Genomic DNA, 27383 nt, shown 5'->3' on the forward strand with positions numbered 1-27383 from the left:
TTAGACACCTGCATGAGTGTAGGATCCATGTGAGTAATAAAATAAATACTTCCATGTTTTACTGTATACTAAAGATGTGTGTATATATAATCTTTCTCTGTTAAATGTTTTTCTGTGCTGTTTGTTACTTACTATTTGTTACAGTACTACTAAAGGTTTGTGAGGACCTGACCATAAGGTTTGTATACTCTCTGAAAATCCTATTTCACATTAACTCCACATTTGCTGTTTTAATACAAAAATCTAGATGTTGATCCACTGGATTTCAGAGTGTGCTTGTGGAGATTTGTGCTCATATAGCCTCAAGGGTGTTATTAACGTCAAGTACTGATTCAGAGTGAGAGTACCCTTGTACTGATGTAGAGACTTCAACTTTGTTTTAAAAGTTTGGTAAAGAATCACATACCTGGGAATAGAAAATCAGATCTCCCAATGCGTGGTATCTGTTCCAGTATGGTTCTTCACCCAGATAGACCAGTTTGATTCTAACATAATTAGTTTCACTTTTAATGAATTAATATTTATATTAAACAGCTATTCTGGAGAGACTTGGTGAGCAAAGATGTGTAATTCTTGAGTAGCTTCAGTGTAATTCCAGAGCTCTTTAAAAGGAAAAAGATTAAAGTGGAGATTAAATAATCTGCTTCCATGGAATAAGGGGGTGGATAAGGAAACTTGCAAATGTGATTCTTGCTTGTTTGTATTTGGCTGCTTTGTGTTTTTTCTTTCTTTCATTTGCAGAGTTTATCCAGATTGTGTGATTCCTGAGAAAAGGTGGTACTGATATGCAAAAAGAAAATGTAGTTGATTTAGATTTGTGGTTAGAGAACAAGGCACATTATGACAAAAATGTACAGAAACACTGAGGTTATTAATTAGAATGTATATTTAAAAAAGAAATTTGTCCTTATATGCACTATGTTGAGTAGAGAATCTACCCTAGTTCTGGGAACAGTTAACAGAAGCCAGAAAAAATCCATTGCAGCGTATCTTACACACACACACACACACACACACACACGTGTTCCATTTACAAATAATGTAATTACCAATTACATTTAGTATGCTCCTCTTCAAAGAGTTTCTTAAAGCGGACTCCTTGGCATCTCAGAATGTGATTAGTGCTGGACTAATACCATTTGCCTGCACTCTCTGTAACCTTTGCTCTTTTACACCATTTGACACCTTGCTGATAGACAGATTGACATCTGCACAACAAGTATGTCACTGATGACTTTATAGAGCATTAAAAAAAAAGAGGTGTGAATTATAAATATACAAACACACATTATACACCAAAAACATACGGGTATATGGTCTGGTGACTGTTGTTTACCAGGTGTGAGATTAAAGGTGTGAACGTGTGTGTGAAAATGTGCACACAGGGTGTGTTCCAGATCCACCATGACCCTGATCAGGATAAACCGTGTACTATAGATAAGACAGTGAATGAGGAATTTGACTTTAATAAGTCAAACACAGGAACATTGCAAACAGAAAGCATTGTGAAAGCAACCCAATAACTTCTTGAAGCAAAGAAATGCAGGTTCTTAAATAGTCACTTTAGTCACCTGACCTCAACTCAGCTAAACATTTTATTTGCTGAAGATATAACTAAAAATAGAATGACTTACAAACAAGTACCAATTGAAACGGCTGCAGGAAAGGCCTAGCAAAGCATTTCAAGAGAGAAAACATCAGCACCTGGTGATGTCTATGCAATTATTTTGACTGCAAAGTCTTTGCATCCAAGCATTAAAAAAAATGTGTTCGTTTGTACAATTACTTTTGAGCTTGTGAAACCAAGTGACTGTAAATGCTCAATGCAGTAGTTGTGTTAAACCCATTAAATTGATACTGAAAGTTTACAGTTTAAATTTATTGTAATGCTGACGGGAAAAATTATACTTATGGAAAATATTTATGGGACTGACTGTATACTGTATTTTTATCATCAGCTTCTGTGTCTGGAATTTTTTTATTTTAGGCTATAATACATTTAGACTATACCAATATTATACTGTATAGACCATATAAACCAATAACTTTGTTTTTATAGATTTTATAGAATATATGCACATGGCAATCTTACAAATTCTTTTACACCACTGTACATTCTTTTATTTCACATTTCCTTAAAATACTTACTAACTTATATTATCTAAGCAAAGCTGTAATTAAACATTTGAAACTTTTCAAGTCCACTAGTAGTTGGATTAGTGACAATCACTACATAGGCTAATTCTTTCCAGTCAACCTACCTGGGCTATAATTTGGTCATAACCAAATATCAACATGCTCCAGACAGGTCAGTTCTGCTTATGGGGCATAATCTTGATCTGATTAAACAGTGCAAGCAATGTGTCAAATTGTTTTTATTAGTACTACTAATAGTAATATCTACTGTTCAGCTTCAATGGAAAAGGTCATGAGAAGGTCTCTCTCAGCTCATCATGCTTGTTCCAGATCTTTTTTTTTAGTGAACTAAGCATGTTGCAGGTCACCGAATGTTTAGGTGTTGAACTTTTGCTTTTAGTTTTGACACCTTGCTGTTTGACAGACAGTCCTGTGTTGCAGTGCTCTCAGGCAGAGTTCAGGCACAAGCAAACCACCAGTACAAATAATACACCAATACAAACCACCATTACATCTAATACACTAATGCAAACCACCAGTACAAATAATACACCAATACAAACCACCATTACATCTAATACACTAATGCAAACCACCAGTACAAAAAAACAAAAAACAAATACAAAACACCAATACAAATAAGAAACCAACATAAATCACCAATACAACTAACACACCAATATAAACCATCAATACAACCAATATACCAATACGCAAATTTTGCATTATTAAATATTACCATACAAATCTGACTGCCTATATATGTGTGTGTGTGTGTGTGTGTGTGTGTGTGTGTGTGTGTGTGTGTGTGTGTGTGTGCATATAATGTACATTTATATATATTTACATATCATGTATATTCTATCTATTTAGCTATGTATATATTGGAAGGCAACAATATAGCCTATATACTTTACACATTGTTCATCTCTACTAAGGCGCATAGGGTTTCTTGTGCTGACTGACATCTTTGCATTCGACTAAGTGTAGTTTAGCTTCTCAGCCTGCAAACTCTAGTTTCCCAGTACAAGCCCTGACCAAACTGCAAGCCAAAGCTGTGAACAAAAGTCATGCGCCAGTATGACACCTCGAGCTCCGAGTGCACGTGCAGGGGGAAGGTGTCTGTGTGGGAACGAGCGTTGCTCGAGCGCCCGGTGTCGCACCTAACACCTCGACACATTCGCATTTGTGAGTGCACCGTGCCTTCTGCCTCTGCTTCACACCTTCCCAAACGCCGGAGTGTGCCTTTCCGACTATTCTGATCTCCATGCCCTATAATCCTCCTCCTCCCCTCCTGATGCTCACACCAGTGGAGACACAACGCCGCCTTGCATCCAAGCGACGGTTCTTACACCTCAGGACACGTGGACAAGCGTGATACCCATGCATCACTTGCAGTTTCACATTTTTTCAGTATAGTTCATACAAAATTAAGCCCTTGTCTTGCATTTTTATCGATCAAGGCAGTTTTATTGATCATTAAATGTGCGCCCACAAAACATTAGACGTGCGTCGCGTGCGCTTTCGATTACACCAGATGGCCATTGATTTGTTTAATGAATGGGTTTCCTCGGACACGTGACCCCACGGTATTTTTTAAGCTGTTTTTTTCCCTATCTGTATCAATACCATATGAGGTCTATTAACAAAACTGCAAGGTATTTTGGAACTGGGAACTGCTACAAGCTATAATAAACCCCACCCCTAAAAATTGTTTTCAGGTTTATATCTGATAACGATGCTGTAAAAAAAATCATACTTTTTTGCCAACGATCCTCAACTCGTTTATTGCTAAGAGAAAACAAATCATTGTCATTTTCTTTAATGAATAAACCCCACCCCCACGTGACGCAGGAGAAGCGTGCCAGCGGAGGCACGCGCTGCGCTCATTAACATAACACAAGGCAGCCGCTAGAGAGGAGCAACAGTTTGGGAAGCAGCTCGATCTTTTGTTTCCCTGTTCCTTCTCAGTCACAGATTTCCATTTCTGGATTTTCCTCCGCATGCAAAAATGCATCACTGTATTCTAATGTAAAAGATAAGCGCGTGCATACACCTCATTCTTCAAGTCTATATGCTATATCTAATAGAACCTTCATATCCAACCCATATATCTTCATCTTTGTTTATTACTATATTATAATTATTTTCCTAGTTTTTATATGTGTATAGCACGAGCACACGATGACAAATGCCTTGTAAATAGAACCCATAATACTTAGCAATAAAGGTGATTCTGATTGTATATTGGGGGCAAACTTTTGGATTTTTGCAACACGTGTCCGTTTACCTGGCGTGTGCGCACTATAATCGAGAGCAACGGACGGTGAGTGCGACATATGGCTGGCACACACACACACACACACACACCACTTACAGCACAAGACAGTAAGAAGGAGCGCGAGACTCATTCCAACTTGCTCAGATGCTGATTATTTCTGCAAATGATGGCTCTTGAAAAAAGCTCTTTAGGCCAACCTCAGGCGGTGAGAAGTGGCTTCATGAATCCCACTAGAGCTTATTTTCACATCACGCATTAATGGCTCTCTGGGACTAATTGAGTCGAAGGTGTTCATTACGGGTGAATTTGTGACGCCGTGGCGCGCGCGCGTGTGTGTGTGTGTGTGTGTGTGCGTGTGTGTGTATATTTGAGGAGGGGGGGGTCTCTGTCTCACCAGGTGCTGCTTTTTAGCATACAGCTGTGGTCAGTACAGTTTTCCCCTACACACACACACACACACACACACACTCAGGCGCGCGCGCATGCCCACAACACACAATTCACAAAAGCAATTATGTGTAATTTTCAGCCCCCTGAGGCCCACGCGTGAAGCCCGAAGAACAAAAGAAGCCCCCGGATCTGAAGGGCGCAATAAGCGCAATGAGCGGCGCGCTGCTTTAACGACTCACACGCGTCTGAACAATGACACACGTAGAGCTGAATGAAAAAAAACAACCAGGCCAAGTGTGAAAAGCGTTTGCAGATCTCCCTGAGGAAAAAAAAAGAACTGACAAGAGGCCAACATGCATATGAAAAAACCCGGCACGCGGCAGAAAGGGGGAAATACTGAGGGGGGGGAGTCACACAATATGCACTTTCAACTCCTGGCTAAATGCACGTTCTACTAAATAACAACAATAAATAAACGCACTTAAAAGTGTAATAAAAAAAAAAACACTTGAAAAGCATTTCTAATTGTTTCTCTTATTTCTCTGAGAAAAACACTAGTAATCAACTATTAATCCTTAATACAGAATCTCACTTATTAAAAAAGGCGATATGAGGTCACGTGAAGTAGCATTTTGTTTAATTGATCTAATCAAAACTACTACTACTTCTACTACTTCTACTACTACTACTACTATTATTATTATTATTATTATTGTTATTATTGACTCGCCTGACCACAACAAGTACTTCAAAGAACAGGGTTAATTTGCATAAGCCCCGCCTCCTAAATCGGCTTTAAAAGCTGGGGCTTAGCCAGTCGGAGCTGAAAACACACAGGTCCAAAGAGCAAGAAACGTAAAGCTCATGTTAGTTTAGTAAATGCACGCTTCAGGTGCAGATCTTTTTTTATAGTTATAGGAGGTGCTTTCTAAACTGATCACTGCTTTTCAATTATTTCCCAATTAAGCTTTTTTTTTTCCTTTGGAACTTAGACGTCAGGAACTTGTATCGGATACCTGCTGCTCCTGTCTGCTCTTTTGGCAGACTATGAGGAAAATGGCTAAATTTTTACCGACCTGCATCTTTATTTTGATCGCGTCCCAGCTGGTGAGTAATCATTGATTTGGCTGGTTTGGAGATCGAAGTGCGCGTTTTGACGCACGAGCGCGTTTTAATGTTGCCCACTTGTGCTTTTGACGCACGAGCGCGTTTGCTTATCCCGATGCGCCTTGTTTTCCTAAGGTCGACTCATCCGGTGTGTTCGAGTTGAAAGTGCACTCGTTCACCAATCCCGGCGGTGTGTGCAAGAACTCGCCGAAGTGCCAGATCTTCTTCCGCGTGTGTCTCTCACACTCGCAGGACGTGATCCTGGCTAAACCTTTGTGTTCATACGGCAGCGGACACACGGACATCTTCAGCGCCGATCCAAGCTCCATTGCCAAGAGCGCGCCCATTAAAGTGCATTTTAATTTCAAATGGCCGGTGAGTTTCTAACTTTACACAACTACAACTTGCCTGTGCGTCATCTTTTTTTTCCTTTATGCATTATGCATGGATTTTAATAATAAAAAAAACACAGTGATTCATTTATTGATGTGCATTATTATTATTATTATTGTTTTGTTTTTTTGCATGCAATGTGTTTATGAACTTCTCGTGTTCTTTTCTCGTAGGGAACATTTTCGTTGATCATTGAAGCGTGGAATGGAGAATCCCTGTCCAACCAGTCCACAGGTAAAAACCCGATGTACTCTACTTTGGTCTTCACTCGTGCATTAAAACATCACTTTCGGCTGAACGGATAAAAAATAACCATTTGCTCGGTCTGTTGCGTTTTTAGAAAACCAAGAAAACCGGATTAGATTTCTGGCAACTAAGAGCAGCCTAACAGTGGGCGAGAACTCGAAGCAGGACGAGCTCCTGGGGGATCAGAGTGAACTGCACTGCTCGTACCATGTCATGTGCGATGAGTTTTACTACGGCGAGAGCTGCTCAGACTTCTGCCGCCCGCGGGACGACAAATTCGGCCACTTCACCTGCGACTCGTCCGGGCAGAAAGCATGCTTATCGGGATGGAAAGGCGTTTACTGCGACGAGCGTAAGTATCCTGTCTTCTGCTTTTTGCGCAACGATCCTTGTTCACCAAAAAGAAGGTGGACCTCTGCTCCAGATTCTCCCTATCTGTTTAGAATACACCCGCCCACACACATAACTGAAATATCTTTTCAAACAAAAATGATCAAAGTAAAGATCTGAAAGCCTTGGAGAAATATAGTTAATGTTAAGAATAAGGAAGATTGTTTAAGGCAATGTGATCTGCGTTGGGTAAAACATACAGCATGTGTTTCTTTTGTTTGAGGCCCAGCTGCATAGTTCAGTATTTAACAAATACTTGCCATGTCCACCAGTAGGTAAAAGAAGGAGAGTGTGTGTGTGTGTGTGTGTGTGTTATCCTCATTAAAATTTTCCTCTTTTCTCTGTCTCTCTTTCTAACAGCCATCTGCTCGCCTGGCTGCAGTGACAAGCACGGTTATTGTGAGACCCCTGGTGAGTGCAAGTGTCGCCTCGGGTGGCAGGGCCCCCTCTGCGACGAGTGCCAGAGGCACCCTGGCTGCTTGCATGGGACTTGCAGCCAGCCGTTTCAATGCAACTGCAAGGAAGGCTGGGGTGGCCTATTCTGCAATCAAGACCTTAACTTCTGCACCAATCATAAACCATGCAAGAATGATGCCACATGCACGAACACGGGCCAAGGGAGCTACACTTGCACCTGCAAGCCTGGCTTCAGTGGCACGAACTGCGAGACCGAAACCAACGAGTGCAGCAGCAATCCATGCAAGAACGGTGGCAGCTGTAATGTAAGTACATGTATTCAAGCCGAGAACTGTATCATATTGGCATTGTGATTTTTTGCATTGGATCATTAATTTTTTCATTCCCGCTATTAGGATCTGGTGAACGACTACTCGTGCACATGCCCCCAAGGCTTCTATGGAAAGAATTGTGAGGAGAGCGCTATGACGTGTGCAGACAGACCATGCTTCAACGGTGGGACCTGTGTGGAATCAACAACTGGAAGTTATTCCTGCCGATGCCCTGCCGGTTACATGGGTTCCAACTGTGAGAAGAAAATTGACCGTTGCAGCAGTGACCCCTGTGCCAATGGTAAGCATAGTAGCTTTTAACAACACAAAAACAAAACCGCGTTTCTATGAACCTCTTATCGGTAAAATAATTCAAGCAATTATGCTGCTCTGGCATTTCTTAGTTGTCAACATATTCTGCCTGAGTGGCAGCACACTATGTGTGTACCTTAAGATGCATCCATTTTAGCATGACTGCCAGCCTAATCAAGATTGCTGCTTGAACAGGATAGGAGAGACGCCAGTTTGTCTCACATGCTGATATAGTGCGGAAAATAGACCTGTTATGCTGAAGCAGCGCAAGATTTTTATTGCGAAAGAAATGTAACACATATTCCCCTGTGTCCTACTAAAAATGTTTGAGTCTGCTTTAAATATTCCCTGGAAATAGTCCATACAATCTGTCTACAATTATTGCTTCATTTTAAGTCTAAGATTGGATTAACAGAAAATAGAGGTGTGTCAGTGTTAACCTCCTTTCTTTTATTAAAGGAGGCCAATGTCTAGACCTGGGTCACAGCCTATCGTGCCGATGCCGCCCTGGCTTCAAAGGACTGCGTTGTGAGACCAACATTGATGAGTGCGCCCGGAATCCGTGTCGCAACGCAGGCACCTGTGTAGATGGCATTAACGACTACACATGCAAGTGCACATTGGGCTTCACAGGAAAGGATTGCAGCGTGCGTGCTGATGCTTGCAGCCTCCTGCCCTGCAAAAATGGTGGCACATGCTTCACTCACTTCACTGGGCCTGTGTGCCAGTGCCCTCCAGGATTCATGGGTACTTACTGCCAGATGAGCCAGATACCCACCAAGCCTCCAGCTGTAGCAAGTTTCCCAGAAGGCCCAGCCATCTCCTTTACTCTGTGCCTCCTCACGCTGGCGCTGGTGCTGTTTGCTGCCATCATCCTCCTCAGGCAGATGAGACGGGGCAACCAATCCATGTTCTCCTCTGTGCGCAACAACCTGGAGACCATCAACAATCGCAACTCTGTGATCTCTAATGTTCAACCCAGCTACAAAGAAAAAGAAGCTTTCCTCATCCCTGGTGGTCCATTCAAGGTATCCAACAAGGATGCAGCGCTCAACTCCGGCATCATGGATACACTTTGTAATGACAAAGCCAACAACAAGCAAAATATGTTTGACTACAATCTGGCCAAAGATGAAAAAAATACAAAGGACAAGTTAGACCTGTAAGTGTTTTCTCCTTCATTTTGGTGTTATCTCTCAGCTTGTATAACTGAGCAAATCTGAACATGGCCTAATCTTTTCTTATCTTTTCTTCAGGAAAAACTCAGAGTCTTCTATATTAGTTCCCCATTTGAGCTTTCCTAAAGAAGACTTTTATCATCCTGTATACATCATTCCTGAACAAATAGAACCACGTGTTTTTGCTACTGAGGTAAGTTTTATTCCTGAAAAATATATTTTACAGCGATTTGCTTTTTCATCTTATCTGTTTTAAGAGCTTGAGTTAACTCTCTCTCTTTCTCTCTCTCTCTCTCTTTCAGGTTTAACAGTATTGTCTGGAGCATATCTGGAGCACCTCAATCATCACCAGGCTTTGCCTGAACATGTTTACATTATTTATATATATATATATATATATATATATATATATATATATATATATATATATATATATATATATATATATATATATTGACATATTTAATATTTATTGATGCTGCTCATATGAAAGGACTACTTTTTGCTGTGAACAATGTTGCACAGACAAAGCAAGAGAAGCAGAAGAGCTTTTTTTGGGCGGGGGGGTTAAATTGCATAATTTGCACTACAATTTACTTTTTTTAATATATCCATTACAAATGAAAAAATATATACATATATCCATACTTTTTTTAACAAAAGAAAAATGAACTCTATGGAACAACGGAAACGAATCAAAGGACGCTTAATCACAAAAAGGAGGGGCCTTTTCGCTCCAAATGCCTTTCAGTGGAAAAAAAGGTGCATCTCATTCAAGAAGAGCGCACTTTATACCAAACGAGGCCTTGCATCTAGTCAATCAAAGCTAAATAAAGCCAATGTAGCTCAGAAGCCTGACCATGGAATACGATGTGGAACGTACAGAACGAGGATCTGTCTGATAGGTAATCAAATCGAACAAAGGGCAGGTGCTGCTGCAGGCATGGTGAACACCGGTCATGGGAAATGATCAAAAATATTGTGTAAGCAGGATTTGTTAGACAACAACTTCCACAACGTCCATAATGGTAATGGATATTGTGAAAGCAAAGTAAAAAAAAAAAAACATTAAGTGCCTATCTTATTGTGCCCGAATGATGAGTACTAATTTGAAACACTGGAAATGATTTGCAACTTTATATAGAACTTATAAAAGAAAGCTAGAAATATATATTCTGTATGCAAAGTAGTATTCCTCAGCAGTCAGGGTTTAATGGTTATTTTGTTTTATACTGTATAACTTGATCCTACAGCTGTCTACAATCACTAAGCTATTTCTGACATTCCCAATGACTTTCAAGAACCTTTCCAGCCAATAGAATCACAATTGTTGATATTGTTCCTGTTTTTTTGAAGTTCTGTGTCAGAGTCTTTTAAAAAAAAGACTACAATAGAGTTTATTATATTTTTTCACTGTATACCAAATAGACAACTTTTATTTGTTATATTCATATAATTCCTAATTTAATAATGCAATGTTGTACAGAACTATAAGATGTTCTTACTATTTAATTTGTAAATAATTTGTATTTATGAACAGAATTGTATATATGACACTGTTATGTGCCTATTATCACAAAGTCAAATATATATATATATATATATATTTTTTTTTTTTTTCTTAAAATAAATCATAAAATCTATACCTGCCTGTTGTGTCTTGCTCGGTTTTACGGAAGAGGTTAACGAATGCTTGCTCAGTTTACACTCCTTAGGGCTTTGGTATGGTTTTTATCTTTAAAAAAAACAAGACAGGGATATAGTAAACAAAAGCGAGTTGTGTTAGTGTGGGAGGTGAAGCACTGAAAATGTGGAATTCTGATGTGTAATCATTCTCAATGACTCAACTTCTGAACTATTCCTGTTGTTTGACATATTAAAGAAACTTAATGACGTGGGTTGGATTAGAGTTCACTAACAACTAGATGACTACGACTGAGCCATGAAGAAGATTTCTCAAACAGGGCTTAATAGATAAAACTCTTAAACAGCAAATTCCCTGAAGCTTTAGCGTCAATCCATTACATGTACTGTTTACAGTCACAAACACAGAGCAGCCCACATCCACTTCACAGAAATGTTATAGCACATTTTGCTCAAGCATTTGAAATGTCAGAGTGTTTTAGGTGGAACTACTGGGTACACACAGTCTTGTTCATTCTTGCTGAGCTATTGATGTATTTGGACTGATATCATCTGCCACTCATAAGCCTTTACCATTATAATATCTCCTCCTCCTCCTGTTGAAGGCTTAAATAGGGGGAGGGTGGCCTCCCACATTGGTTTGTGGACATCTGTCCTCTGCCCTATCAAACCCACCAGCCACCTCTGATGTACAACATTAGGCGAATCTCATCCACCAGCCATTATCACCTACATCTATTTAAAAGGAGTGAGAAATAATAAAGAATGTGTCCTTTAGTAAAATTAGATATTACTTTAATGTGTTCTTCTATGTAACCTGCATGTGCCACAGCAGTATGACAAAACCCTGATCTAACCCAGGTCTCTGCTCAATCACAAGTTGAAACATGTTTATGACAATAGTCGATTCTTTGGATTCTTACAGTTTATTTTTATTTAACACTGGATTTTTGGGCTTACGTAGACTTATTGAAATACTTCCTTTTCAGCCTTCTCTTGCTCAAATAAAACTCCTGGCTTATGCAAATAATCTTGCACCTTCTGTTCACCTGGTTGCTGATGTTGGCTGCACTATGGACGAGGAGTGGCTGTGATTGCGCTTTAGTAAAAACAGCTCTGAAATAATCATGAAATTGTGCATTTTGTATGTAGTAATGCTTACCAATGCTGGTTTGCACACTGTCCACACAGAGTATATTATGGTTGCATTGCACCCTTGACATAGAGTGAAAACAAAGAAAGTGGAACAAAGGGTACATTATAGATTATGTAAAGATAAGACGTTTCTGGTCTTTCCTGTTACACACACACACACACACACAGTTGCTTTCAGTTTCCTATTTAAACCTCTTCCAGTATTCATATCCAGTCAATAGGACCTATTTTCCTTTTTAGGACATTCTGTACTGAATTCAATTTGACTCTCAATATAAACGGGACTATACTATACTATTGCTTTTAGTATGTATCTGTGACCAAGAAAGGTGCATGTACTTTACTTTTAAAGGTAAATGTATTATATGTATTTACCTTAAGTAGGAAGTGAGGCATTCAGTTTCAATAATAAAGTAATGTAAAATTAAATATGTCCAGAACATAACTTAAGTATAGTAATTAGGTAGAGTTACTTGATTACTGAACTGGATTTAGAGATATAGGTGTGATATCTCTATGTGTTTCAAATTTGAGGATGAGTGCCCATGGCCTTACCTCAGCGAAATATTTCTCTAGGCTAAAGCAAGCAAAAACTATGAAATGAGATGCTTTTTCTGCCTCAGTTGAAAGCATAACCTCCACGGAATGAAAATAAAAGCTTTTTTTATAAGTATGTAAGATTATAAAACAAATTATCACAGGACAATACATTCATATTTATGGTATCAGATTTATGTTTTGTTTCAGTAGATGCATAAGATTTAGCCACATTTTTTACTTTCCATTAAACATAATTTGTAAGAACAAAATCCAACTTAAAATATCTGGACTTGTTGAGGACAAGTCCATATATTAGAAGAAAGATTTGTGCTATTTTTCTGAGTGTGTATCATCATAATCCTGCCACTAGTGTATATTAAAACCTTTCAGACAGGGGAAAGAGGAGCATTTAATAATTTACTACACACTTCACAGTCAAGTGGCCTTTGGTTGCCAGGTGGAGAAGAACACACACCTTACACACACCAGCTCTCACTTTGTCAGCTAAATCTTTCAATACACCTTATCACTCTGTGCTCCTGAGTCAGCGGCAAAGGAGGCCATACAGGAGCAGGAAGGTATTTATTCAGATCGTTCTGGCCAGGCTAAAAACAGGATGCGAGTGTATATACACAGCAGAGAGAAGCCAAAGCATGCAGTTGGAACAGGTGCATATTTAAGGTCCTGTTTACTGTGTGTGGAACTCCTCCGAGTGAACAGGACTCAGAAAATAATTATCATGGTCTAAAACCAACCCTTTGGAAAACAGTCTTGTTTTTAAGAAGGTAAGAAAAAAATGAGCCGTTCGGAAAAATCTTTGAAGCACAAAACAAAGGAATTACTGTAATTTACCAGAGAATTTAGTGGTCAAGTGGTTAGGATGCGGCGCTCTCACCGCTGCGGCCCGGGTTCGATCCCCGGCCAGGTAACCAACCCCAGCCATTAGGGTTGCACAAGCCAGTGCACTCTTAGTGCCGGTCAGAAGCCCGGATAAATGGGGAGGGTTGCGTTAGGAAGGGCATCCAGCTTAAAAACATGTGCCAAATCAAACATGGGGATGATCCACTGTGGCGACCCCTAATGGGAGAAGCCGAAAAAAAGTTTTACCAGAGAATTTCAGTACAAAGTCAATCAATAATCACATCCTACAGAAATAGTGAACTATATTATTAGTAGTGTTTAAAGGAAAAGGCAAAGAATAAAATAAAAATAATCAACACCTTCTGATTTCTGATACAAATTTGAGAAATCCTGTACTGTTTCATGCACATGATCTTTAAAGGCAAAACAAATAAAGGAAATGTGTCATGTGTTAATGGTTTGCCAACCTAATGGTTTCACTTTTGTTTAGTTTATCATCTACCGACACAATACGTATACGTGACCTTGATGATCATTTGGATGTCTCTTTAACACTATGAATTTTTTAACCATTCTTTCCTATTTATTGTTAAAAGCATATATATATTCAGGTTTGTGACTGCAGTAATAAATTCACAGCACGACTGAATGACGCTGTCTACACTATTCAAGGCCAACAGCATTATACACGATCATCATTCATTACATAACAATTGACGATAAAGCAGTATTTGATGCATAATGATTGGAAAGTCAAAGCGTGACTGAATTCAGAAGAACTGCATGTGTTACACGGAAAAGAAAAGAGGAAAAAGAGTAACAAAAGTCCACACAGATTAAAGACACACCTGTCATCACTTTATCTTTGCTGAATTCAAAACTCCACCTCTCTGATCAGACCATGTCTGGTTCGAAGCCTGTATGACCTGAGAGAGGGAGAAGCTGCCAAAACAAGGAAGCTGCCAACAATAATTTCTGTGTCCATATGCAGTAGCACCTCTAAACAATCCCTTTCACAAATGTATTATGCTTTGGAAAAGTTTATTGTATTATGTAACAGAATTGAGTACAGCCCTCACATTTCAGCAATCATTTCAGCAATCATTTCAGTATATCACCTAAAATGCAGCCATTATTTTCAAAATTGCTGCCAACAAAAGTAAGTACACCCTAAGTGAACAGGTAAAACTGTGTCCAAAGTGTCAATATTATGTGTGAGCAATATTGTTATAAAGCACTGCCTTTATCCACCTGGGCATGGAATTCACCAGAGCTGCACAGCTTGTTGCTGGGATCTTCTTCGTGACATCATGGAGCTGCTGGATGTTAGACACATGGCGCTTCACCTTCCACTTGAGGATGCCCCACAGGTGCTTAACAGGGTTCAGGTGTGGAGATATACTTGGCCACTCCATCACCTTCACCTTTAGCAAGACAGCTGTTATCTTGGTGGGGTGTTTGGGTGGATGTTTTAATGTTGGAAAACTGCCGTCGCTCATTTTCAGAAGAGGGCATTATGTTCTGCTTCATAATGTCACAGTACATGTTGGAATACATGTTTTCCTCAAGGAACCGCAGCTCCCCGTTACCAAAACCACTCATGCAGCCACAGACCATGATGCTACTACCACCATGTTTGACTGTAGGCAAGACACAATTTTCTTGGTACTCCTTACCAGGGCGTGGCCACCAGAGGTGGGAAGTAATGAAGTACAAATACTTTGTTACTGTACTTAAGTAGATTTTTCTGGTATCAGTACTTTTCTTCACTATTTATTTTTCAGACAACTTTTTACTTTACTTTTACCTTTTACTTTTTAAAATCTTTACACAAATATCTGTAATTTCTACTTCTTACATTTTTAAACCAGGCTTGTTACTTTAGTTTTAATCTATTTGGTGACATGTCGATATTTTCTCTTAAGGCGGCCCGTTTTCAGCCCATCAACCTATTTCGTGTCATTGCACAGCCTTTTTAATTTACCACTGACGTATCATTCCCTGGCTTTGACACACTAGAGATGTAGGCTACATAGTTAACAATTAGCGAGGCCAACAAGAAGTATGGGGCTAATGTGAATAAGACAGAGGGAGTCAGCGATGTAAACATGACTGAAAACAGAGACATTCCTGATTGTCTTCATCTTTTCTCTTTTTGTGTCCTATATGGTGGTTGTTCAGCCTGGATACATGAATTAGGTAACACAATTTTTAGTTTGTTTTGTATTGTTATATTAATTATTAATTAGGGCTGTCATAATTAACGTGTTAATAACGCATTAAGGCAAATTAATTTCAACGGCACTCATTTTATTAACACATGATTAAACATTATTATTAAAAATATAAACACATAAATATAAAAGAGGCGAAATTAAAACCTTCAACGTAACACATATTCATGACGTAAATACATCGCAATGATGCGCAATGATGCGCCAAGTCTCAAATCAGCACCCAAATTTGCCATGATGCACAAAATTAACCCTCTGAGGTTGACAAATGTGCGGATTTTTTCCCCCACAAAACGCTGAAACGAACTTATTTAATTAAATTACATTATTGTCTTTTTTGATTGTACAGAGAGAGCAATACATCATTCGAAACATCATGTGGCTACTTTTAAATTACATTGGATACAAATGGATATTCTTTGATTATGTAATCTATATGAAAGTTAAAGTAATTACAGTTTCTAGGGTTAACACCTCATTAACTGCCCGAAACATATTAAAAGTTCAATTTGGTTTTTTGATGATTTATAAATTTAAAACACAATAATTACTTTAAAACATTCACAAGAGTTTTTTTTTATTTTGCCTTCATGCTCTATGTTAAATTTGGTTTCACTAATAATAAACAGACATTTGCATAAAGCATCAATATTTGTCCATACCCATGTTGATTAGAGTATTAATCAGAATCAGAATCAGAAAGAGCTTCGTTGCCAAATATGTTTGCACTTACAAGGAATTTGTTTTGGTGAAAGAAACTTCCAGTTGCACATGAAAATAATAAAAGCATAAAAAACTGTATAAAGTTATTGCACGTTTTTATAAAGAGTATATTGCACAAAAAAGTACAGAATAAGATTACTAAAAGTTGTGATTAATAACAAGTTAACATCACAAGTAATAATCATGCGATTAATTGTGATTAAATATTTTAATCGATTGACAGCCCTAATATTAATATGATGTGAAGTCCAGTTACCAGCATGACACTAAAACAGGTAGTAGTAAGGGCTAATTTGGACTTAAGTACATGCCAGAGCCCAGACTTCTTTACTTTAACTTGAGTAAAAAAGTGTAGTTAGTACTTCAATGTCTACCAGAGTCTTTTAAAACATGACTATCTGTATCTCTACTTAAGTAAAAGATGTGTGTACCTTTGCCACCTCTGGTTGCCACACATGCTGGACACTATCTGAGCCAAACAAGTTTATCTTTATCTAGTTCTCCCAAGAGTATCCAGTAAATCATACTCTTGGGCAGGTTGTCTCCAGCAAACTGTTTGCGGGCTTTATTGTAAACCAGCTTCAGAAGAGGTTTCCTTCTGGGATGACAGCTATGCAAACCAACCTGCTTTAGTGTGCGGCGTATGGTCTGAGAACTGACAAGCGGGTGTCAACTTTTTTTTTGATCGACTCTTGAGAGACCTGTTCCGAGTGGAACCTGTCTTGGAAAACCTCTTTATGACCCTGGCTACTGTACTGTAACTCGTTTTCAGGGTGTTATCTTCTTACAGCCTAGGCTTGGTTCCCTGGTGGTCTAGTGGTTAGGATGTGGCGCTCTCACCGCTGCGGCCCGGGTTCGATCCCCGGTCAGGGAACCAACCCCCGCCGTTAGGGTTGCACAAGCCTTAGTGCCGGTCCCAAGCCCAGGTAAATGGAGAGGGTTGTGTTAGGAAGGGCATCCAGCGTAAAAACATGTGCCAAATCAAACATGCGGATGCTGTGGCGCTGTGGCGACCAATAACGGGAGAAGCTGAAAGAAAGCTTTATCTTCTTATAGCCTAGGCCATCTTTGTGGGGAGCAACAACTCTAATTCTCAATTCTTCAGAGAGTTCTTTGCACTAGGTGCAATGTTAAACATCCAATGGGGGACTGCATGGGGTATCCATGAAAAAAGAAATATATATATATATTTTACCGCTTATTTGCACGGTCGCTTCAATTATATCATGTCAATGTCAATAAACCTGGTTGGGACTCAGAGTGTACACTTACCGCCCGGAGAAATTCCCTCACTTATACACTCAGAAAGGAGAAGTGGGGTTTGGGTGATGTCAGCTCAGCCTTCAGAGTTTCCAGTGGGAGAACTGACAAAACCTGGACTTATGTCACGTCAGTAGGGAGAACTGAATCAAATTCAAATTATGAAAGACAAAAAAAGGTCAAAACAACTATCCAAAAAAAAACAATGTCATGGGACTTTAATTGTGCAATAAATACATTTAGGCTGATATTTCTACATGAAATTAGCTCTTAAAAATGTATTCAAATTTGTGGACTGCTCTGAGAAAACGTCTTACTCATCCAGTGACAGAAGAAAAGAGGAACTTTTCAAAGCTGAAACTAATCAATGGGGGTGACTTTGGGTCATGGCGTGGTTCACCCAGGGCCTCATTCAAGCTACTGTAGAACCACAATTGCTGGTTGGTTGGTATCTACTTAGCATGAACATACAGTTCAGAATCAGCTTAACAGCAAACAGAACATTCTGAGAGGAATAAATGATGGAAAAACTCCTGACTTTAACTTGCCACAACACCGTCGCCTTATTTACATAATTGTTTTGTCGTTTAGGCTCAGGATAATTCATTAGATATCAATCATTGTTAAACTTATTAATATTATTCTATTAAAAGATTGTTTTTTAAGAGTAATATTAGAGTCTTTTCATGTCAACTGAGTTCAATAAGCAAGAATCTTGTGATAAAAATGATAATAAGGCATTATAGCCATAATAAATCATAGTTCTTGGATACTTAAGTACATTTGAAGGCAAATACTTAGCACTTTTACTGTATCTATTTTACTATACCGTACTGTATCGCTACCTTTATTCAAGTACATGCTTTGTGTACTTCGTCCATCACTGGTGGTCAGTATGAGAGAATTGTACTCAAAGTACCAAACTTTAACTGCTCTAATACAAGATACACAAATTTGTATGGTCCTGTCAAGCAGACAGAAACATGGACATGATAAATATGATACGTGGCTTTGAATAGTTAAACGACATACAGTTGTTATCACTGTTTGATTAATTATTTTGGACAGCAAATATATACTGCTATACAAACTGCATACTAGCTACTCTAAAATATACCCAAGTTTCTTTTCTATAGTATTGTTCCTTTGAGAATATACAGTGTATGTATATATATATATATATATATATATATATATATATATATATATATATATATATATATATATATGTGTGTATTGCAATATATAGCAATCACTAATCTCTGCTAGTGGCAATAACCAGCACTTGATACTTCCCAATGGAGTTTAGACTTTTGCTTCCAAATCTAGGTCAAAGTTCTGTAAATGTTCTCGATCCACAGTCTATCTGTAATTGCTCTGTTTATGTGCCAGTGGTGACTTAATATGGTGTCTTCATTGTCTGATTCCTGAGCACATGAGCAATAATGTTTGTGATCAAGCCAAGTCTGGAGCCAAGCCCACAAAACACACACACACACTCTACCTAGGCTGAATTAAAACCAATCAAGGATTTGGACGATGATTTGAATTATTTTTCTGAAATGAAAATTAAATGAAAATGCAAATATATTTTATTAATGTTTTATTACATTTTTATAGTTTTATGCTAATATTCCTTTTATTCGCTATATACCAACATAAGGAAGTCAGCTCATAATTAAAAATATGTATTAAAAACATTTTTTGTAACATGCAAAAGTATTAACAAGGAAGTCAAGAAATCAAATATTCATTAATCCAATTAAAGAATTTCTGCTACAGCATTTTTCAGTATATACAGGTTCAACCTGAAAGTACAGGTAAGCAATTCCCCCAGGCTGTTCTCTGGTCAAGTTTTGTAGTTTCCAATATTTAAATACAGTAAACATCTACTGTAGAGTAACACAAAACTCAGTCATAACACAGCAAACAAAGCAGCCATAACAAATCAATATCTTAAAAAGCAGACATTTTAGTTATATAAAGGTAAATAAAGCTACATTTAAGGCATCACATTTGGAAAGTCAAAGCTTCTTTAAATTCACAAGAAGTGTAATACAATCACTATGTTTTGGGGGCTTAGATTAAAAATTTTATTCAAACCCATTGAAATAGCTACTTGTCACTAGGTAACCTTTGGCCCATAATACACCTGTCAATGGAAAGAAATGGCCCTTACAGTACATGCTACAACAAGTACATTTTTCTGTGGAATATTTTGCTATCTTTCTATTCAGAAGCACAGAGGTAAAAATTTATTTTGTTTCTCTCAGAGTTCATGCAGGTGAAAATGAGTGTTAACTGAGTGCATGGCTGATTGCGCTGCATATGGATATGGTGATAACTCTGTTGGCACTGTCACCCAGTGAAGTAATAGTAACGAGAAGGGTATGACATAACGCACGTTTCACCGTGCCTGTCTAATAGAATTTAAAACGCTTTTAATTGGCAAAATCCAAAACAAAAGCGAGATTATGTGTATGTGCTTGCTTAACTGCTCCTATTTCTGATCATTATTATCTTACACACCCTGATCTTCACGTACAGCACTCTTTTAATTGTGCTACATGCATGCTCAAAGTTCAAAATGATATCATTAGCCTTGTTCGAAGCATTTACAGGAAATCAGCTGCAAAATTATTAAAATTCAGGTTTAACTGTTTTGTAAAAAGGCAAAGGTATGAATCGAAGTTTGAGAGAAAAGTTTAGATTTTTGCCAGCACCTATTTGTATGCTGGAGGGTCTGGGGGTTACACATGTGATGGTGGGCTAGTGTGTGTATCTAGGACTAACTAAAGTTTGCCCACTGTTCTTTTCCTGTTAGCTTCCTGTTTTCAGCATATTTATAGGTCCTGCCTGGGAAGGGAAGTGAACCTTATTCTGGTACACTCATCACTCCTCAGACCCCATTCTTTTTTTTTCGAGGAAAGGAAGCATTTTCCTGGCCACCCTCAAACCCTGCACACATGTTCCCCCCCACATACACACACTGCACATGGCAAGCAGCATGTACAAAATTAGAGGTCTTCAAATCGCACCCTGTTTCACATGTGTTTTTTTAGTCTCAGGCAGAAGTTGTGGTTGATTAGGATTAGAAAGTGGATTCTTAGATGCTGTAGAATTTGCAGGGTTTCAGAGGTCAGGTTCTGACACCACTCTTTACTCCTCAGCTGCTGTTACCCCGTGTGTCAAAGGTCGGAACAACTAGGAAGTGACCAACACAAATATAGGTCTAACTGAGTGGTTTAGCGGAGGGGATGTGCAGGGAGGAAAAGGGATGTGGGGGAGGGCGAAGGCTGCGATAGCCCGAGCAGTAGCAAAACAGACATCGACAAAAAACCATATGAGGTAACGAGTCAACACAACTAATTTCAAAAGAAAACAAAGTGTTGCCCTCGGGTTTTTTTTTTTCACCGTAATCAGAGGCACACTTACTTTCCTCTCACATCGCTGAGGTATGCATAACTGTTGCGCTCTGTTTTGTCTCATGTGAGTTTTAAAGGAAAAGGTAAACATAACAGACTGTACAGACTGCGAATTTCCTACTATTGTTAAAAAGGAAACTCTAAAGCCTGAAGAGGCTAACAAGCCACTTTGCTTTGAGATAGTAATCTCAATATAAGTAAAAATGACCTCATTACTTCATTGCTCCCAGAGAAAAACGGATCCATCTCGCACCCTGCAGCATGAATTTGTTTGTCACTGGAAGAACCCTGAAAGTATTCGATGGAGAACTCTATAGAAAGTCTTTTTTTTTTTTTTGGAAGAGATGCAACAGCAATTAAAACAATAACGTGAAGTTATTGCATTAACATAATAATGCATTAACATATGCACTAATCGTTAGCTTATCAGGAAATAATAAAGTATAAACATAATACATGCATAGTCAGTACCAACAATAATAAAATGTTATAAACTTATTAACAGAAAACAAAACAGAAACACTCTCCAGGCTCAAACTCTTTTGACCACACTGTAAACACGTTTTAATTTCCTGATACACTAAAGAAATATTCCATGTGTTAAAATCATCATTATGAAAGCATCACAGTTGCTAATTTATGGATCTTACAGTAAAGTAGTGCCAGAACTCTTAATTATACAAAAGAAAACCCAAAAGATCCTTAGAACACATTTTTCCTAAATGTGTAATATTTCTGAGGGCATGTACATTTATCATGCCACCACAACATAATTCTAGCTACAGAAACTTCTTGTGCCAGTCCCAAAACATGGCCAATGTTTCAGTTATATAGTTTTTCTCATAGTTTCCCGTTATCTCCTGATTTACAGATGATGCATCTTGTCTATACCCTTCAGTCCTAAGAAAACAATAGCAGTAACTCCTCAATCACATAAAGAAAAACAAAAACTGCTGTGCTGAAAGGCCGAGAAAGCAGAATCCCCCTCCACACCTCGTCTCACTGCTTTCTACAGATCTGACTGAAGCCTCGGTTAGGATGGATGAGGTTGTAAATCAACGTGTGCAAGGAGACTTTAATGCCGTGTTGAGCTTCCTGTTGCCTTGCTGTGCCCTCCACCATGTTAGGATGGCAGGTAAAGAGTTATGGGCTGGCGTTTCCTCTCTCAGTCTGTGGGACTTTGTGTGTACAACACATGGATATGGACACACACACACACGTGCTTGATCATTATGACGTTCACCATGTTTTACCACATCCTGGCGTTAGGCACAAAGAGGTCATAGTGAAACATTGTTTTGGTCTTTAAAGGTCTGGATACAGGAGTGTTTACGTAAGGAGGGAATCAGTCACATTTTGGTGTTTACTGGATCCTCTTTTATGTTGGGAAGTTGATTGAAATGGCTTTTCCAGCTATTCACTTATTGACCATGAACTAAAAATAGAAAAAAAATAAACATCTTAAATATTCAATATTTAGACTTGTACACCATTCATTGCATTCGAACAATTCGAAATTAGAAGGGGAAATGCGAGAAGCATGCTCCTAGTGGTCTCAGACTTTTGGACATTGTGCTAGTGAGACCAGTAATGGAGAATGGTGTGAAGACTGCAGTTTGGATGTTACCTGGGGGTCCATGGTTCGGGACAAGGGTTTATTGAAGCCCAACATCCGGTATCATGCTCCACTCTTGACCCCCAGCAGCGTGGGAAAGAGCGGTTCGGGAACTGGCGTGACCGAGAGTATTAACACAGATGACTATAGCAGACCTGACTGAGCACCTGTCTACCTCCTCTCTCTCCACTAGACACAGGAGACCTAAAGAACTGTTCTTTCCCAAGCGGGGGAAGGGAAAGAGTCACACAGTACAGCACCTCCTGTCTCTCACCCATCTTTCTTACAAAGACAGTGTTGGCGAAATACGACAAGAGGGAATTAAACAGATGGTAATCAGTCAAAGCATCATGAATATGACAAGCTCTTGTCTTCCCTTAAATCATGGTATCGATTTGACTCAATGGATAAATCAAAACTGTTTTATCAAAACAGTTACGCAGCAGAAGTCATGTGACTTTGTCATGGAATGATCAGTGTGTTTGAAATAAGTGATGACTGTATTAATAAACAGGAAGCAGGAGATAAGCAAACTGGATCCAAACAGGATGCTAATCACAGTTGGAAAATTATCATTACAAAACCGCTGGCTGAATCACTGAGAATCCGAATTATTTATTTATTTATTTACAGGCCCAAAAATCAAAGGTATCACCCGGTAAAATCCCCTTACTCATTCCCGAAACAGTGTATTACTAAACAGCTGGCGAGCTGGAATCAGCTGTCTTTATTTAAACAACACCATCCATAGCACAATGTGGGAAAGGAGAAAGAGGAGAAGAGGAAGGAACTGGTTCTCAGTAAAATCATGATAAGAATCTATTGTGCCCAGTAGGGTGATTTTCCCAGAGGAGATCCAGGCAGAAGTGATGGTTTTCCTTGACCCCAGTGCCAAGTCCTGAAACTTTGGGTATTTTACAAAAGGTTTGACCTATAATAATAATGCTGCAGAATTCACAAGTAACAGACAAAAGGTTCTTTACGTGCTCTTGACTCTTTATAGCAGTGCGAGAAAAAAAAGACTTTGTGCCAGACTTTATTACTTTTCAACAACAATAATAATAAAAAAAAAAAAGATTCATGATCATCTCATGATTCAGACTTTGTACAGCGAGGTCATCCACAATTCCTGCTATAAATTGTGCTACAATTACTGATGTGTGATTATTTTGATAGTTCTAGAAATGAAAATAAACACTGCAGAACAAATTAACATTTTGTACCACAGAGATAAAAAGTCCAAAATATTATGTTACTTCCCCTGTAGAAAACCCACAAAAGTTCACATGGGGTTGGTTGGGTGGAATGTGTCACTTCATTTACATGTGAATTTTTTGATGCTTTGACATTTCACACATTTTTCACATGTACATTTTTCACATGCTGCATAAGCCATGTGGTGATTGTTGTAAATGTGATCATACATCAAAATATCACGTGTGTCTAACCTGATTGTACAATTTTAAGGCACAATATAGTGAAATGTACCTTCACCTTTCAGAAAAATCCCACGGACTAAACGTGATCATGTTTTCCCACATGACTGTGCGAGTAATTTCGTATGTGATCTTGCAAAAATACATGTGATCAGTTTTACAAATTTGACTGTGAACAGAACTGAGAGAAGTTTTGGAACAAACCAGTTTGAGTTTATTTAAGCATATTTGACTGAGATATGAAACTGCAATTCTTCTCATGTACACTTCTTGAAATGGCTGTGACTGTGATCTGTCCTTTATTAGCACGAGATGTGTTCTCACACCGTACAGCACATTTCACACTGATCCAGTACACTGCAGTCAAAATGTCCCTTTTATTAATGCATGAGAGATTCTTAAGAAGTTATTCTTGTGCGATTCTTAACAAGAATGAGATAAAATGGGCTGCTGCATGTAAAAATAAATAATAGACAATCACACTGTGTTTACAGGAATTATTTTTATGTTTTAGTGTGCAATGTGTTTTTTTCCCTTTTGGAAATTCATTTTGTTAAAGTCAAGTTTTTAAATAAAGAGAAGGGGAAGTATTTTTCAATAAATTAGAGATAATTTAGTGCACCCATGAGGTAGAAATCACTCAACTGTTGGAGGATCAGATTCCATAAAGCTCTATATACTTTCAGAAACAATAAACCAAACTCAACAGGAATAACACATATGTTGTTTTGTGACATCAAACTATTTTCCACATGTAATGTCCTATAGATTTTTTAAAAACACATCCAATCGGTTTACACAATCCCATACTGCTCACATAAATTCATGTGAATGTTGCATAAAGGAAATGAATAAGCAGAAATCAGATTTTATGTTGAATAAAATGTCGATAAAAAGCAACAAAATGTAATAGTAATTTTTTACTAAAATTAGTAATAGTAATAGAAAAGTATTTTTGTTCATTTTGCTCAAAACAAGTACAAGTTTAAATGGATGTTGCATCTATAATGTTTCACATTTACATTGGTGTCAATGTTTGCTATTTTATTTTTAGACTAAATTGTATGAACTTCTCATAAATGAGGAAGAACTGTGTTTCAATATGAACGTTTATATGCAACTATTCAGTGTTCAATAGAAATAGATTAGTTCCTATAAAACAATTGGTAAGAGTTTTACGATAAATGTTTAAATAAAAAAGAGTTATCAAAACATTAACATTGTGTAAAGCCTGGTTGGTCAGACAACACAATCACACAATTACAATGGGGGAAATAATGGTTTGATCTCAAACTTATTTTGGCATTTTTATGGTAGGTTTATTTTAACAAAGAGAGAAAAAATATCAAAAACATATTCGTTTATTTATAAATATAAATATTAAATTAATAAATATAAATTAATTTGTATTTGATTGAAATAAGTATTTGATCCCGTACCACACAGCAAGAATTCTAAATCCCACACACCCAAATTAGTCCTGTCCCTTTAAAAAAGTACTTTAAATATCAACTTATTATGTGTATAAAAGACAAGTCACAGAATCAACCTCTTCCATTCAAACCTCTCCACCACCATGGGCAAGACTAAAGAGCTGTGAAGAGCTGATTGTAGACCTGCACAAAACTGGAATGGGTTACAAGACCATCAGTAAGAAGCTTGTTGAGAAAGAGACCACTGTTAGCACGATAGTTCTAGAATGGAAGAAATACAAGATAAGCCAATTGCCCTCTCTATGGAGCTCCATACAAAATCTCACCTTATGGGGTAAGGATGATTCAGAGAAAAGTGAGGGATTAGCACAGAATTACACGGGAGGGGCTTGTTAATAATCTCAAGGGTGCTGAGACCACAGTGACCAAGAAAACCTTTGGTAACACACCAAGGTCCATCTGCTTAAGCATGCACATGAACAGGCCTGTCTGAAGTTTGCCAATGAACACTGAACGATTCAGAAAACTCTACTCGCCTTGTTTGGAGGCAAGGAAATGCAGAATTTGACCCCAAGAACACTATCCCCACTTCCAAACATGGAGGAGGAAACATTCTGCTTAGGGGCTGTTTCTCTGCTAGGGGTACAGGAAGACTTTATTATATTGAACAGAGCCATGCACTGTAAAATCTTGGATGAAAACCTCCTGGCTTCAGCCAGAACACTGAAGAGGGTCGTGGACGGGTTATTCAGCATGACAATGACTCAAAACATACGGCCAAGGCAACAATCTGATGATCTTGTATCCCATTTCAGCCTTGTGCAGGTCTACAATCTGGTCCCTGATGTCCTTGGTGGAGAGGTTTGAATGAAAGAGGTTGATTCTGTGACAGGTGTCTTTTGTATAAATAATGAGTTGATATTAGGAGTACTTTCTTAAAGGGACAGGACTTATTTGTGCCTATTGGAGTCGTACATCTTGCTGGTTGGTACGGGATCAAATATTTATTTTACTCTATGAAATACAAATCAATTTATAACTTATCTTTAATGTTATTTTTTGATATTTATTTATATTCTGTCTCTCGTTGTTAAAATAACCTCTAGACTGTTCATTTCTTTGTAAGAGGGTAAATTTACAAAATCAGCAGGGGATCAAATAATTATTTCCTCCACTGTAAGTTAGAATGTTTCATGCTTAAAGAGCAGACCTGTTATGAAAAGAAAACATTCCAGAATGCACTCAGAAACAATCTTAACTAATCTAAAAAATTCATCGTCTGTGTATCAAATACATTTTAAAACATCCATTTGTCCTTAGTGACTTCAGAAGCAAGAGTGAGTCTGGTGTACTTGGTAGGAGGGGAAGTGTCTCTCTGTCTGGAAGAGACCGTTCCCATGAACATGAAAGACTAAATGACTAAATGAAGTGTGAAGAGTAGACAGAGCCAAGGGGGTAAGGCTGTTTCTCGCAGCCGTGATCCTCTCCTTCCTTCTAGTCACACCTCGGGTGAGTTGTGAGAGAAGTGTGCATTCACATCAAAGAGACTACTGCAGAACAGACTTTCTCAGTGAGGCTTTATTAGCAGCTTTGTCACCACTGTACCAGGAACATGATCTCAAGGAAAAAACTTTTTTTGACAGAGGGAGGGCTGCATTCATTTGAATGAAAATGCAGCTGCATCCCCTACACATAACCCAGACTTTATCTTTTCCACATAAATGATTTACCAAGTTGTTACTAATTTGCAGACCACGTTTATCTTAGATAGCACCGCATCATGTTTAACACAGGTGAAATTGACAATTTGCCATTATTTCTTTTCTGCATGTTAAACCTCAAACCTGAATGTTGATAAGACATTTTGTTCCATTTGTGTTTGAATATCTTCAGATT

General features: G+C 38.2%; 1 protein-coding gene across 1 annotated transcript; it reads left to right on the top strand.

Moving 5' to 3' along the window:
- The first annotated feature begins 5639 nt into the window (after window positions 1-5639).
- Window positions 5640-10741, top strand: dlc (deltaC). The gene is made up of 9 exons (XM_046863683.1): window positions 5640-5914; window positions 6050-6289; window positions 6481-6541; window positions 6648-6905; window positions 7304-7665; window positions 7756-7972; window positions 8443-9145; window positions 9240-9354; window positions 9464-10741. Exons 1-9 carry the CDS (start codon window positions 5855-5857, stop codon window positions 9467-9469), a joined length of 2022 nt encoding a protein of 673 aa, XP_046719639.1. The 5' UTR covers window positions 5640-5854; the 3' UTR covers window positions 9470-10741.
- The last annotated feature ends 16642 nt before the right edge of the window (window positions 10742-27383 follow it).

Source organism: Silurus meridionalis, chromosome 12 (genome assembly GCF_014805685.1).
Source record: "Silurus meridionalis isolate SWU-2019-XX chromosome 12, ASM1480568v1, whole genome shotgun sequence".
Classification (NCBI taxonomy): Eukaryota; Metazoa; Chordata; class Actinopteri; order Siluriformes; family Siluridae; genus Silurus; species Silurus meridionalis.

Excerpts from the sequence above, each read along its gene's own strand:
- dlc (XM_046863683.1), top strand. The coding sequence starts at position 5,855 with ATGAGGAAAATGGCTAAATTTTTACCGACCTGCATCTTTATTTTGATC. Across the intron at positions 7,666-7,755 it reads AGAACGGTGGCAGCTGTAAT|GATCTGGTGAACGACTACTC; the intron begins GTAAGTACATGT and ends TCCCGCTATTAG. Across the intron at positions 9,146-9,239 it reads ACAAAGGACAAGTTAGACCT|GAAAAACTCAGAGTCTTCTA; the intron begins GTAAGTGTTTTC and ends TCTTTTCTTCAG.